The sequence below is a fragment of the Cryptotermes secundus genome, unplaced genomic scaffold (genome assembly GCF_002891405.2).
Source record: "Cryptotermes secundus unplaced genomic scaffold, Csec_1.0 scaffold394, whole genome shotgun sequence".
Lineage (NCBI taxonomy): Eukaryota > Metazoa > Arthropoda > Insecta > Blattodea > Kalotermitidae > Cryptotermes > Cryptotermes secundus.
The window spans coordinates 44,433-58,849 of record NW_019738876.1 but is presented as its reverse complement, the minus strand read 5'-3'; the positions used below and the strand labels follow the sequence as shown (position 1 = coordinate 58,849).

Sequence of the window (14,417 nt, the reverse complement as noted above, 5' to 3'; positions counted from 1 at the left end):
TTATCCCCTGTGATTTCGTTTTGTGTCCCAAACTGAAAATGAAACTGAGGGGACGACGTTTGGAACAGTGTCTGGCATCCAAAGGGAATCACAAGCGGTACTCAAGAGCATCAAGGAAAATGATTTATACGGTGCTTCTGTGTTTCCAATTGACCTAATCCTTCCAGCCGCACTAGGCCCTGGGGTTTACTCAGCCTCTAACAGAAATGAGTACCAGGAATTAATTAAATAATGTTCCTGGGGAGTAAAATGCGGCCGGCGCGTAAGGCTGAGAACCTTACCGCCATCTTTGAGCCGATTGTCTAGGTAGTGTGAGACCCGCAACGTCTCACAACCCTATGGGCCTTCACGGCATGGTACAGGGATAGCTCTGCTTTTTACTTTACGGTGCTTCTGTGAAGACAACACCACACGCTGCTAGAGGGAACAGCGCACAAACAAGGGGCATATTACAGATTGCAGACGTAACAGATCAATGGGCTAACGGACATAAAAACAAGCTGCTGCAACAAAACATGGAGGGAAACATATACGAATAGTTATAAACAAGTGGACGGCACCCCTTGTGAGGTGGAATAGAATTTCTCCAAAGTGATGAAAATTTTAATGGATTTTATTTGAATTCATTTTTTAAGTACACCACAGCGTGTGCGTGATTTTACCGCATATTAATGTAGTGTAGCAGTTTAAGACACCCGAGGATGGCCATATAGGGCCAAAACTTGTTGTGTTAAAGTATAAGTGGAAGAGAAAGGGAGGCCGCGCCATAGCTCAAGCGCTTAGTCGCTGGCTTCCCACCGCGGCGGCCCGGGTTCGATCCCGGGTCTGGTCAAGCGGGTTTTGTGGTGGACAAAGTGGCGCTGGTGCAGGTTTTCTCCGAGTACTCCGGTTTCCCCTGCCAATCTTCATTCCACCAATTGCTCCACAATCACCCTCACCTATCATCTGGGGCTGGCACAATAGGCCAGAAGTGGCCGCATTACAAGCGACTTAGTCCCACCCCACTAGCAATAAAAATAAAGAAGAGAAGGTGTTATAGTTACAGTAATCTAGAAAGTGTTATAATTATTTGTAGATAGTACTAGTGAATATCCAATAAAGTGATTCGCCAATCCTACCCGCATCTAAAGTCATTAATACAAATGGCATTATGTTAAAAAAATATATAAGCCTTGGTTATTGCAGTTTATATATATATGTAATATAAATTTTTTCCTTTAATACTGTATATCCCCTGAAGATGGTCTTGTGTGATCGAAACATGTCGGGACTTTAACATGTAATGTATATAGCGAAATAAACTGGATATACATGTAAGGGTCCCATCTTCTGGGATATAACGCCACGTAATCCGATGAAAGCCGGTCACGGTAGCCGAGCGGTCTAAGGCATGTACTGTCTTCGGTCGCTTGGAAACCGGGATCGTGGGTTCGAATCTCACACAGGGCATGGATGTTTAGTTTGTGTGTATGCGTTTTTCTGTGTTGTACAGGTAGCGGCCTTGCGGCGAGCTGATCACCCGCTCAGGGAGTCCTACCGAATGTGTATTATCTAGAAAAAACCGAAGTGAACGGAAGTTCATGGAGGTAGGCCTAGGCCCACTGGGGCTGTAGCGCCAAAAAAACCGTTGAAAATTAGTCGACGTTTCGGAGGAAGATAACTCCACCTCTAGGGTCGAAGGATAAGCCAAGGAAGAAACCATCTTGAAACAGATAGCAATATCGTACATAGATGGTAATTTACATCTTGTTTTATAATATTCTTCTGTTATTGTGGCCCTTAATTTTAATTTCATTTGCAAGATGTGAGTTAAACAGCACAAAATGATGATAGCTTCTTGAGCATGAATTGTTCTGAGTGGAGTTGCACAGTGCTGTACATGATCTTTGCCTGGAGCGTACAGCGCTATAACGTTTTGATCGGTTTCTGTGAGAGTGTAGCATGTAACATTATAACGTGTTTATTGATGGGCGTGGCGAGAGTTCTGTCTGCCCTGCTTACTTTCAGCTCGCCTTAAGCGCCGTCAGCTGTCCGACAGAGACCTGGATATGATCCGCGACATCACCCCCAGCCTCAAGCAGGGCTCGACGCAGATGTTCCGTAGTATGCGAGACAAAGGTAAGGGACTGGGGTCTTACCCAGCGATGCTCGACATATCGACCGATCGATAGGTCTCGATTGTTGACAATGTAGCGATATGTGATAAATATTAATAAATTATTGATTATAGATTTACGCAGAAAACGCAAGGAATTGGAAAAAGACTTTTTTGGTGAAAGATGCAAATGTTTATCATCAAACTTACGCGATAAAAATTGTTGAAGTTTACTAATTTATTCACGGAGTCTAAATTGTAAGCACTACTGAAAGTGTATATATAAATTTATTTTTATAACTAATCATTAAAGAAACTAACCAATTCTATGGGGCCGAGTCGTTCTTGAGAAACTAACAGTCACTCAGCCACTCAATAAATTCCCAATGTTTTGTGGAACTTGGAGGTTCATTACCGTGTTTACAAGAGCCCGTCACTGGTCTGTATCTAGAGCCAGATGATTCCAGTCCATACCCCCGTCCTACTTCACAAAGGCCCATTTTAATATTATCATACCCTCTACGGTAATGTGACGTATAGACCCATTGCTAGGCAACGACTCGATAAGCACATTCCCGCGGGAGCCAACGCGCGCAACAGTAGGACGTCTATTGCTAGGCAACGTATCAGTAAACACGCCTAAAAGAATACGGGACAATAGAAGACGGTGTTCTGGAGAAGACAGTCTGAAATGATTGAGAAGAAATGGCACGAAAAGAGTTAGGCTGTGCAAAGAAGACTTAATAATGTGCTGCAGTTACAGTGAGACTTTATGAATCCGTTACCAGGATACGACTAGTGAAGACTGAGAATCCTAGTGCTTGTGTGACGGTGAACTGTAAAGTGTGTAGAACAGCGATAGCGCTGTAATTGCCTCTAGTTCCGAGTTGTGTGTGTGTATAAGGTGTCAATAAATCCAGTCATCCAATCCAACACCCGTCTTAGAAGTCACTCACAAACTCATGATGTCAGACCGTGTACGTCCGGATGCTCAACAAACGTACACACCCGTGGAAATGAGTTAGCGAAAATAGAGGACTCGACAGCGTCTGCCAAGGCAACCGAAACTCAGCAGCCGCCATAAAACAAGAAGAATGTAGATTTATTGTGCAAATAAAGTAGGGTGACATGGCAAGTTGCGCTAACAAGTAGCGCAGTGGCACGGAGGGTATCAGACAGTGCGACGTGCTTTTGTTGCCGCCCAAACAAGTACTCAGCGGCCCAGCGTATCTACTCGTACTTCCCTCCTCTTCCTTTTTCTGCTACTACGATTTGGGTTGGCCGCTGTGTGTCGATTCAGAAGTGCTGAAGGGATTTCTCCATACCAGAGTCTCCAACGGGTTCACATCGGCTGCCATAACGCCCTCGGAAAGTTTATAGGGCAGAAAAAGGCAAAGTTGTCCCTGTGCTTAACTAATTAAACACTACGTCATGAAGGTGTATGGGGCAGTGGATGTATAGATCCATATTTTCTTGACCTCGGCACTGTTGGAGGTGAATGGTCAGATTCACTCCCTGGATGCTTTAATCCCAGGAGTATCAATTGGATAGGAGGCTGGGTGGGCCCCAGAGCCGATTTGGACCTCGTGGCAAGTAGAAAAATCTTATCCCTACCGGAACTCGAACTCCGACCCCTCGGTCGTCCAGCCCGTAGTCAGTCGCTATACCGACTACGCTATCCCGGCTCCAAGCTTTTGGGGTGACAGAGAATTTCAAGATATTCGTAACTAGCTCTTAATCGAAGATTTCCGTCTTCTGGGATATAACGTTGTGTAGCCCGGTAAAAGTCAACCGACGTTTCGGAAGAACATGTATCCTCAGCCTTACTAGGGCTGAAGAGTGAGCCAATCAAGGAGCGTTCAAGCTGGTTTCTTGCTTGATTTACTCTTCAGCTGTGAAGATGGAGGTGACATGTTCCTCAGAAACGTCGGTTGACTTTCGACGGATCACACAGCGATATATCCCAGAAGACAGAATTCATAAACACCGGTGTGGAAACCGCAATCCTACAATTTCTTAGTCGATGACATGATCACCAGCCACGTGGTGATTTCGGCTGTACGACCTGAGTATCTGGGAATTGCCGATTGCTCACGAACGCTCAAATTGTGGTGGGTCGCCACGTGACTTGAGGGTCCGGGTCTCGATGGAAAGAGCTGTAATTCCGTTAGATTATTTTGTTGCGAGAGAATGTGTGTCAGGCCTTTATGAGAATACGCAAAGTGAAGGTGCAAAGCTATTCGTATTCTGATTGTTTCGTGTCGCAACATTTCTATCATACTGTCCTTCTGGCCCCTCGGCCGTCCAGCCCGTAGCGGCTGAGGAGTCGGAGTTCGAGTCCCAGTAGAGGCAAGATTTTTCTTCTCACTACGTTGTCCAGACCGCTTCTGGTGATCACATAGCGTCCTGTGCAATGTGTACCAGAGGGCGATTTTTCCCGGGGGTAAAGCGACCGGGGCGTGAAGCTGACCACTCACCTCCAGCTAGTGCTGGATCTATACGTCCGCTCCATCACACTTCATCATGGCTTATTGCTTAAGTAGTTAAGCACAGAGACAAGTTTACCTTTAGTCTCCTTCCCTGTCAGTTTGACAGTGCAGACCTGTACATAGCTAAAACTTTGAAGGAGTAACAGTCAAATTATAAAGTACACTCTTCTAATTTGGAATCAGGGTTTGGATCTCGTCTAAAAAGTCTACCACAGCACATGAACATGTTTAGCTACCGTACATATTGACAAGAGCAGGGACTAAATTTCCTAATATTTCTGGGTTTTCCGCTGTGTAGAATTCGCGGTACGAACAAAGTTACATTTTTAGCCTAATTTCCTCACTTTGAAAAAATAAAACGAGGCTTATGAGATCACGATGCATATCTGTGAATACCCCCTACCAAGTTTTGAATGCCTGAGCCAGTCTCTATGAGACCTGGTATGTATATCACGGCACCTGAGCCTGTCTGAACGGCGTACTTCATAAATCCCTCTCATCAGTCTGTGCGTCTGTATTTGTATCCCTCCTATCGTTGCTAGGCAACGGCTCGGTAAAACGTTACCGCGGCAACGAATACACAGGGAACAATTGAATTGTTTGACGCGTCGTTTTATATGCTGTCCTTGTCCTATCAAAGGAAAGTAGGCAATTGCCCAGAACTCCTTGTTTACTGCTAGTACCAGAAGGACTAGCGGGCGAATACTGGGAACTTTCTTACAAATGGTGCCCTTTCCTGCCACCCCGTAAAATGTTGTCACTTATCCCATTACCTTTTCTTGTCACTCTCTCACTCTCTCAACATGTGTGTACAGCAGATGAGTGGCAGTCGAAGCCCTGACACACTTCCAGTTGCTACGTGCAGGTGTGGCAGGGCGTGAGTGCTCCACACTACACGGGACTGCCGCTTGGACGGCGCGCCATGTTCCTCCTGAACTGCGAGCGTCATTTCCGTTTGGCTACGGAAGCGGCACCTGCTGAGTATAAGCTATACAAACGGGACCAATGAAACACGAAACGTAGCAAAAATCGCATTTGGAAAATCCAGTTTAAATTTCACATACGGAATCGAAAATTTGGAAACCTTAATTCTAATGCGAGTAACATGTTCTAGGATTTTGCGCCGTGTAACCAAGTATAAGTTTACCGACGACGTTTCGGATAAACGTACTGCCACGTTCTTCAGGGCCGAAAATAAACCAAGGAAGCAATCAGCAGGATGGAAACGTGACGATTTTTCGCTCTGCTTGCTTGACTTATTCTTCGAACCTAAAGATTGAGGCATTACGTTCCTTCGAAACGTCGGTGAATGTATAGTGGACTTCGCGGCATCATATACCTTCATAGCCGTCGTTGCGAGATCGTCGTCTCGGACAGGTTAATTTTGTTGTTTGTGGGCTGTACACATTTGGGTTTGACATGTATTATGGTTGCTGAACCTGTTCCAAGTACTTGGTTTGAAAGGCTTCTTGTACAGGAAGCGTTTGAAATGTTACTGCTACTCGGGAAGGTTGCGAAACGCCGTGTATCCATCGCATTTCTTTCGAAACTCAAGTGGGATGATAGGGACTTCAATTTTAGAAACCACGAGGGCTCATGCAGACCGACTTACAGGAACGGATACAACGTTCAGTCGATCACGAGGAGCATGAGAGCATATTCACGTGAGGTGACGTGTGTCTGGCACAAGCCAAGATGCCAGGACTGCTCTCAGCCCAGTCGGTATAGCAACTGCCTACTTGCTGGACGTCTGAAGGGGTCGGAGTTCGAGTCCTGGCAGGGCAAGATTTTCTTTTCTCCACAGCGTCCAGACCGACTCTGAGGCCCACCCAGCCTCCTGTCTTATGTAACTTCTTCCTTTGCTTTCCATCTCAACAACTATCAAAATCTCATTCACATCTCACGGTGTGATCAGTTCCACTCAGTCCGAGCGCAGTGGTTCTAGAAGTGTAGTCGACAACCCCCCAGGGGTCCGCGAGATTATGTTTGAGCTCCAGTTGTAAGTTAGAAGGAAACAAATGTTTTCTGAATGTTTTAAATATTTTACAAGAACCTGTCTGTCTAGAAGCATGTATAACAAATATTCTGGACCCGAAATCAGGTGCGGTTGTGTGTACTAGTTACGTAGCTGTGACTGAGTCATTTTTGTTATTAAACGGGCGAGGTAATGAAATTATTATAACATGTATCAAACATTCTTGATACGGTATAGACATTAACACGAAATAAGAAAACGGAAGGCTAATTGGATTGGTCATATCTTACGCGGCAACTGCCTTCTGAAAGAAGTTATTGAAGGAAAGATAGAGGGGCGGATAGAAGTGACCAGAAGACGAGGAAGAAGACGTAAGAAGATGCTGGATGACCTTGGGGACAGAAGAGGATATTTTCATTTGAAGGAGAAAGCTCTAGATCGCATCAAGTGGAGGAACTGTTTTGGAAGAGACTGTGGACCTGTCGTCTTGACAGATTACAGATGAATGAATGAATAAACATTAAAACATTTTAAATCAATTATTTTATTTTAATCTGTTTTAAGTTTATGTGCCGATAACTTTAATGTGCAAGGATGAGCCTTGACTTGGTAGAAAGTTCATGGGCTAGACGAGTTTGAAGACCACTGACCTGGTGAATTGCAAAGCTAGAATCGAGCTGTAGTTCCGCGATAAGTAAGTGATATTTGCAGCCAAATACGTGAGATTCTGTTGTGCTCTCTGTTCCAGGTATCATATCCTACACAGAGTACCTGTTTCTGCTCTCTGTGCTTACAAGTAAGTATACTTTACTAATATCATAGCAAAGCCAGAATACTGCCGCTGTTCACGTGTGATCCCATCCCTTATGTAACGTCTCATTTATTAAAGTAAAGTCGTTCTACTCTGCGAACCAGGGGCTCGTCATACCTTACACAGGCAACCTTACGGAAGAAAAGTTCTGTACTCATATAAGTATCTTCGAATTTCCCACTGGCACGCGGTAGCGCAGTTGATTGAGGCACTGTGCTACAAGTCTGAAGGTCGCGGATTCGATTCCCGATGACGTCATAGGATTTTTCAATTGACCTAATCCTTCCAGCCGCACTATGGTCCTGGGGGTCGACTCAGCGTCTAACAGAAATGAGTACCAGGAATCTTCTTGGGGGCTAAGAGTCGGCCGGCGCTTAAGGCTGACAACCTCACCGCCATCTGTGAGCCGATTGTATAGAAAATGTGGGAGCCTCGACGTCTCACAACCCAATGGGCGGGCGTCCACGGCATGTTACAAAGACAGCTTTACCTTTTTTACCATATAAGTACAGGAAATATGTTTAAAAATATAATCTAATGACTTTCTAATGATGTGGCAACGATCCGCATCACCAACTGATGGCGACACACGCTCGTTCCAATAATAGATTAATGCGATATTTTATTATATATATATTTCCATAATAATTTAAATATAATTAACTCCTTGATCGTCCATGTGGCAGCTTTCCAAGAGGTTTCTCTCAACCCAGTATAATATATATTCATGTTTGTCCATAAGAGCTACGTATCTATATTAGATACAGGATCGAATAAGTGAGAAGACAAATGTGATTGCGTGTAATTATACAGCTGTGTTCGTACACCTGAGGATGACCTCTTGAGGTCGAAACATGTAGTGTAATAATAATAAAAATATGTTGTGTGGTCGGTAAAATTGACTCTGAAATTGATTAAATACACAACAGGATGCAAGAAACAATTAAAGCTACGTATCTGCTCCGTAATAACAATTATATTATAACCGTAAGGGGTTGTACGAATCATAGTGTTCCTCACTGTGTAATGTTATCAGTACTGTGCCCTTATATCTGTATATAGTCCGGGGCCTTTTACCTCGGAATAAATGCAATTTTACGAGTATATTATTGACTCAGAATGTGATACCGCAGCCATACAAAGGAATTAGTAAAGTGATTGTTCTCTGTGTATCTTCTTCTTTAGTGTTAGGGAAATAGGCCACATGACTGCAAATATTAATATTTCCCTTATTACGAACAAGTTGTATTGCTTTGAGATTGACCTCTTCTGCCCTGTGTTTGTTGTATGAATTTTTCACTGAAAATAAACTTAACGCCATAAGCCAACTGTGAGGAGCCGTGGTCGCGTAGAGGTATAGCAACTGGCAAAGGGCTGTGTGGTCGAAGGGTCGGAGTTCGAGTCCCAGTAGGGGTACAAATTTTCTCCCTTTCACATGGTCCAGACCGGCTCTGGGGCCCACCCAGCCTCCTATCCAATGGGCACCGGAGGCTCTTTCTTCGGGGGTAAAGCGGCTTGGACGTGGAGCTGACCATGCGTCTCCATGACATAGTGCTTAATTAGTTAAGCACAGGGATAACTTTTCCTGCACCATATTATTATTTATTATTCCTAGTGGGGTGAGACTGAGTCCACTTCGTGCTGCGGCTACTGGCCTCTTGTACCAGCCCCTGATGATAGATGATGGTGATTGTGAGCATTTGGTGGAATGAATATTGGGAAGGGAAACCGAAGTACTCTGAGAAAACCTGCCCCAGCGCCACTTTGTCCACCACAAATCCCACATAACCAGACCCGGGCCGCCGCTGTGGGAAGCCAGCCACTAACCGCCTGAGCTATGGGGCGCCCTACCTGTGCCATAAGCAAACTGCTTCAAGTGTCTGCGAATTAACTTCCTCAGTTGCCATGTAATATTGAAAATACGTTCTGTTCTTCTTAGACAAGCTTGACATAATGCAATTAAATGAAAGAGGGCAGACATAATGTGATCCATTAATGTTTTCAGAGCCACAAACCGGATTCCGCATTGCCTTCAATATGTTTGACACGGACGGTAACCAACGAGTCGACAAGAACGAATTCTTAGTGGTGAGTACAAACCCTGGAATGCTGCAACCCAACTGACATCGAAGTTATGTTCGTTGCGGAGTTGCAGGTGCTACCGATCCATCCAAGTCATGGGTCTTGTGCTGGATTTGTTTTTTCTGCGAGGATGGCAAACCTTACTGCTCCCCGATGCCTAATTTAAGTCAAATGCTGCTCATGAACAGAAAGTGGTGCAAGCTATCCAAGTTGTGCCAGTACCACATGGCGGACATGTGGTACTGGCACAGTTTTACACAGTTCTTTAGTTCTTGGTTCTGTATGTCTTCATGAGCGTGACACAAATGGAACCAATTTTACTGCGAGATGGCTCCTTAATTTTGTATGGTAACTAACCCAGCCTTTGAACCAGGAGCCTTCTTTAGTGGTTACCCACCTGGTGAAGAGAGTCTGTCTTTCTGTCTGTTGCTCCCACTTGGAGAATAGGGCATGCATGAAACTCTTCGTTTCAATTCATTTACTCAATTTTAGACAGACGGTAGGACTCCTTGGACAGGGGATCATCCCAACACAAGGCTGCTACCTACACAGGACAACACAAACACAATAAATGCAAACATCCATGACTTGAGTGGGATTCGAACCGACGATCCCAGCTTTCGAGCAGGCGAAGGTATTTCATGCCCAAGACTGCGCAGCCACTGAGATCGGCCGGTCAAGAGAGTAGCCACCTTATATATAACACAAAAGTAGACAACCTTATGGAAGAAGAGTGCTATATATGGGGACAAGCCAGACATTTTCCAACCCGTAGATTCTTGGAAAATATCGAAAGTGAAGGAAAGAGGAAAATATACCAGATATTAATATAAAAAATCAAAATTATTTCATAAAAAATACATTCTCCTATCCTGAATACTCCAGGGTGATTAGTAAAATTAGTCATAAAGAACTTAGCTGTAAGTTTGTGAGCATAAGCATTAACCTATCTGATTTATCAACTCTTGCCTTTAATGTGACATGAAAGCTTTTACTCTACTGTATGACTCCAGATCCGTCGCCTGATGGGAGGAACACTGATGTATGAGCGAGAGACTGATGAGGCCACCCGCAAAGTTGTGAGTTGTTATCATGTGAATGTGCGTTCTAGTCCTCACCACAACCAGCACACACCTTGTGTCTTGTCATTGCAGTATGCTCAGAACTTAACCCTTGTATAACATGCAAGCATCATTCAGATCAAGCATCTACAAGTATATCTTACCTGTCTGCCATTTTGTAGTGCTACATGTACCTGCCCGTGGATGCAGGAGTGAAATTATGCCAGTGGTGGCAGACAATATAAATTTCTCATTCCTAGACAATTAAAAAATAAATTAAGTGAAATCAATGAGTATTCAATGGCAATTTTTGCATATGGTTAATTGATAACAAATGGAAAACTTTTGCTTAAAATTTCTGTAAAATGTGTTATTTAGAGCAGTGCAGTTAAGCAGTATTGTTTCAAAACATGTTTTCTGCCTATACTGTAGCATTTCTATCCTGAGATTCAGTGTACTAGAGATCATATACTAGGAGGTAAAGAAAAATGGTTTATTTATATACTCAAGTAAGAACTGAAGACAGCAGGGCTTATTTAAAGGGAGGTGTACAGGTGTGACATCCACCCTGAAATTTATAGAATGATATGGAAAGAAAGTTATTATCTCCTAGCAAAATTTAATCAGGTAAATGTTTTGAAATGAAAAGATTTATATTTATATAAGCAACATAGAAGATTTTTGATTCTGTGATGAAATGTAGTCCCACTTAAATTCCAAAAACAAGAAACACTATTCTCTTATGTTATTATGTTTATTGTTAATTATGTGAGTGAAATAAGAATTCACTTCTCATGTTAGAGAAATATTTTGTGTTTTTTACAATATAAGTAGCAAGTCACAGTATAAATTCAAACCCTTGATGCTGAATGAAAATGAAACCAGAAATGCTAACAAAAATTTGAAATTAGCAGCTCTGCAGTTAATGGTTATGTGCTCGAATAGTAACAGAATTTTGAAATGAATGTAAACAGATGGGCAGACATGTTTAAACCCACAGTTGTATCCTCCATGTGATGTGTAATAATGAGAAATTTAAAAAGGATTATTATTTTGTAAGTGCAGCTTTTCTGAAGAAAATTTCTGTAACTGAATCAGACTGTATTTGTGAGTTGATGGTGCAAGGTGGTTTGGTGGTGGTGGTGATGGTCAGATTTCAGGTCTTCGCCAGCTTGCATCTGTAACCTTCGCTTCAAGGGTACATGTAACATGCATGATCAGAACCTCACTTCGATGAAATCTAATGCCTGTGCATCCTTGAAATGTAACTATCCTACCACTCAAGTTGTTAATCATCACTTTTCTAGTTTAATATGTATATATGTTTTTTTTTGTTACTTGTAGTGATATGAAAAGCTCCCAGTAAAAAGTTTAAGCACCACAGGAATATTTGTAGAAGAATGCATACACACTTTGATATTAAAGAAAGTAGAGTGTCTCCCTAATTATTGCAGATATTCTTAATTCTATGAGAATTATTAATTGCTGTTGGTAAAGAAATTCAACTCCAAAATGAGGAAAGAAGTTTTCTATAAAGACTTTTTGCATTGTGTTACAGGCTTAACTACTTTCATTGTTAGGGGTCCTAACTACAAGTTTTCCCCTAAGTTTTAGCACGGAATAGAGTGAAATGTATTGTTATAAGCTTAGCATCAGAACTCTTCTGTGACCTGCTATAGAAATTTTTTACTTTTATGGTACCAATTTTATATATGACATTCTCAGAGGCAAGAAGTCACAACTTTTCAGACTGCCAGTATGATCAGAAAAATGCATAGATACAAAATTATGATTAAAGTAAAATGAAACTGACGTTAAGGACACTCAGTTACTATGGGATTCTGATGATGGTGTATAACACACTGATATATTGGGTTTTTGGACTTTTATCCGTCGTCCTGGTTTTTAAGATAACAAATAAAAACACGACGTTTCGGAAACTGGATCTGTTTCCGTCCTCAGGTGAAGGAAAACGCCTATTCTGCTGGGTCCCTTAGAAAGAGCTAGCCTCAATCACTGGATTGAGTGATTCTAGTGATTGAGGCTAGCTCTTTCTAAGGGACCCAACAGAATAGGCGTTTTCCTTCACCTGAGGACGGAAACAGATCCAGTTTCCGAAACGTCGTGTTTTTATTTGTTATCTTAAAAACCAGGACGATGGATAAAGTCCAAAAACCCAATATATCAGTTAAGGACACTCCCTTAATATGTAACTGAACAAGAGTACAGGGAAGAGGTTATGATGTCTAGAATTTATTTTTGGTTTTATTTACTGTCTACTATGCAACAGTGTTAAGGTTTAAAAATAGTCCTTTTAAAATTTAAGACAGCACTACATGTTTCACCATACTTGGCCATAATCAGGCGCGTTAAGAGTATGGGAAACTGCTATGCCTTCTACACTACTGTGACCGCTGGTTTTGTAATTATGATGTTTCTCAGTGAAGTCACTGTAGTTCCTCCTCCTATGTCACTTAATTTAGAATCATTATAAATACGAAAACACCGATCACAGTAGAACAGAAGGCATAACAGTTCCCCTGAATTTTAACGTGCCTGATGACGGCCAAGTAGGCCAAAACATATAGTGCAGTGGTAAATTTTAATAGGATTTAATTTTAAATCTTAACATTGTTGCATAATGGATGGTAAACAAAACCAAAAATAAATTCTCATACCAACTGTAACAGGATGATAAAATACAACATTATGATGTCTACTTACCTTTAAATATTTTCATCAGTGTAAAGAGCTAACAGATATTACACATGAATAGCAAAAGTAATACAATACAATCATCTCTTAGCTTGCATAATTTCTGGTAGTTCGTAGTTATTGAACTTACCTGTGAAGTTTTGCAACATTGTCACATTTATAATTTTGATACAAAAGAAAAAACAATTTAGAATAGGTACATATGCATATGACTGTCCATTGTGTGATTCAGTGACATATGTAATTAAGATAGAGACTAATTGGCCAAGTATCTTGATACTTGGTATTTTCAGCATATTACTGAAATCCACTTCTCCTATACATTTTTCACTCTATGACCTCAGCAGTGCTCAACATGACAGCAGTAACAATATGCGGTGGTAACACTGCTGTCATTTTGAAGACTTTATGACATATTACATGGTAGCATGGGAATTATGTGACTTGTATATTACATTATTTTTTTAACAATACGAAAAATGACAGCATTATGAATGTCTGGAATATTTGGTTTGATACTGATAAGTTTCAAATCTTGATTCATTAAATTTGTTTGCTTATATTATTTAAATGTTCAAAATGTTGTAAGTGCACTGAAATCTGCAGTATCTTAATCTGCACTGGCAGTGAGTGCTTGAGCTCTTGTATTCTGTTGTATGTCCATAACAAAACTCACAGTCATTTTCATAAACTTGTGATGACTTCATTTTGAGTGGTATGATAACTAATAAATTGCATCATTTTGCAGCCACGTGTGCTATATTTGCTTATGTGTGCTAACCAGTGGTTCATTGTTTCAGAATTCATCCTTGTCTACATGTGTGTCTGTTTTATTTGTAATGATCCTACACCTCTTGCGCGAAAATAGGGGTAAAATATGATACATATATAGACAGTCAAGGGAAGAGAAGGAAAAGGTTATGCTGTGAACTAGACTCTACTCATATGATGATGATGATGATGATAATTCACTTCAATTATTATTTATTTATATGTTAACTGAAGAGTCCAAAGGCCATTTACAAAGTTAGCACGAGTAATGAAGAAAACAAGAAACACACAAACAAAATACAGAAACAAGGCAGTTTATATAACATTAACAAAACAATTTTAACCTATGCGACTGTGAGGCCATAGCTTATTTCATATTTTGTCACCTGGGTCAGTTATTCATGGAACCAAGTGACTT

At 41.6% G+C, this 14,417-nt stretch overlaps 1 protein-coding gene across 4 annotated transcripts in view; it reads left to right on the top strand.

Annotated features, from left to right (window-relative positions):
- Positions 1-14,417, top strand: part of LOC111871167 (calcium uptake protein 3, mitochondrial) — a 101,765-nt gene that overhangs the window by 72,745 nt on the left and 14,603 nt on the right. For 2 of the 4 annotated variants that reach the window (XM_023864055.2, XM_023864056.2), the window contains exons 3-6: positions 2,008-2,118; positions 7,308-7,355; positions 9,376-9,458; positions 10,466-10,531. In XM_023864055.2, the coding sequence (XP_023719823.1) occupies positions 2,008-2,118; positions 7,308-7,355; positions 9,376-9,458; positions 10,466-10,531 (308 nt within the window). The remainder of the gene's footprint in view (positions 1-2,007; positions 2,119-7,307; positions 7,356-9,375; positions 9,459-10,465; positions 10,532-14,417) is intronic. The other 2 variants (XM_033754133.1, XM_023864057.2) reach the window with 1 other exon arrangement.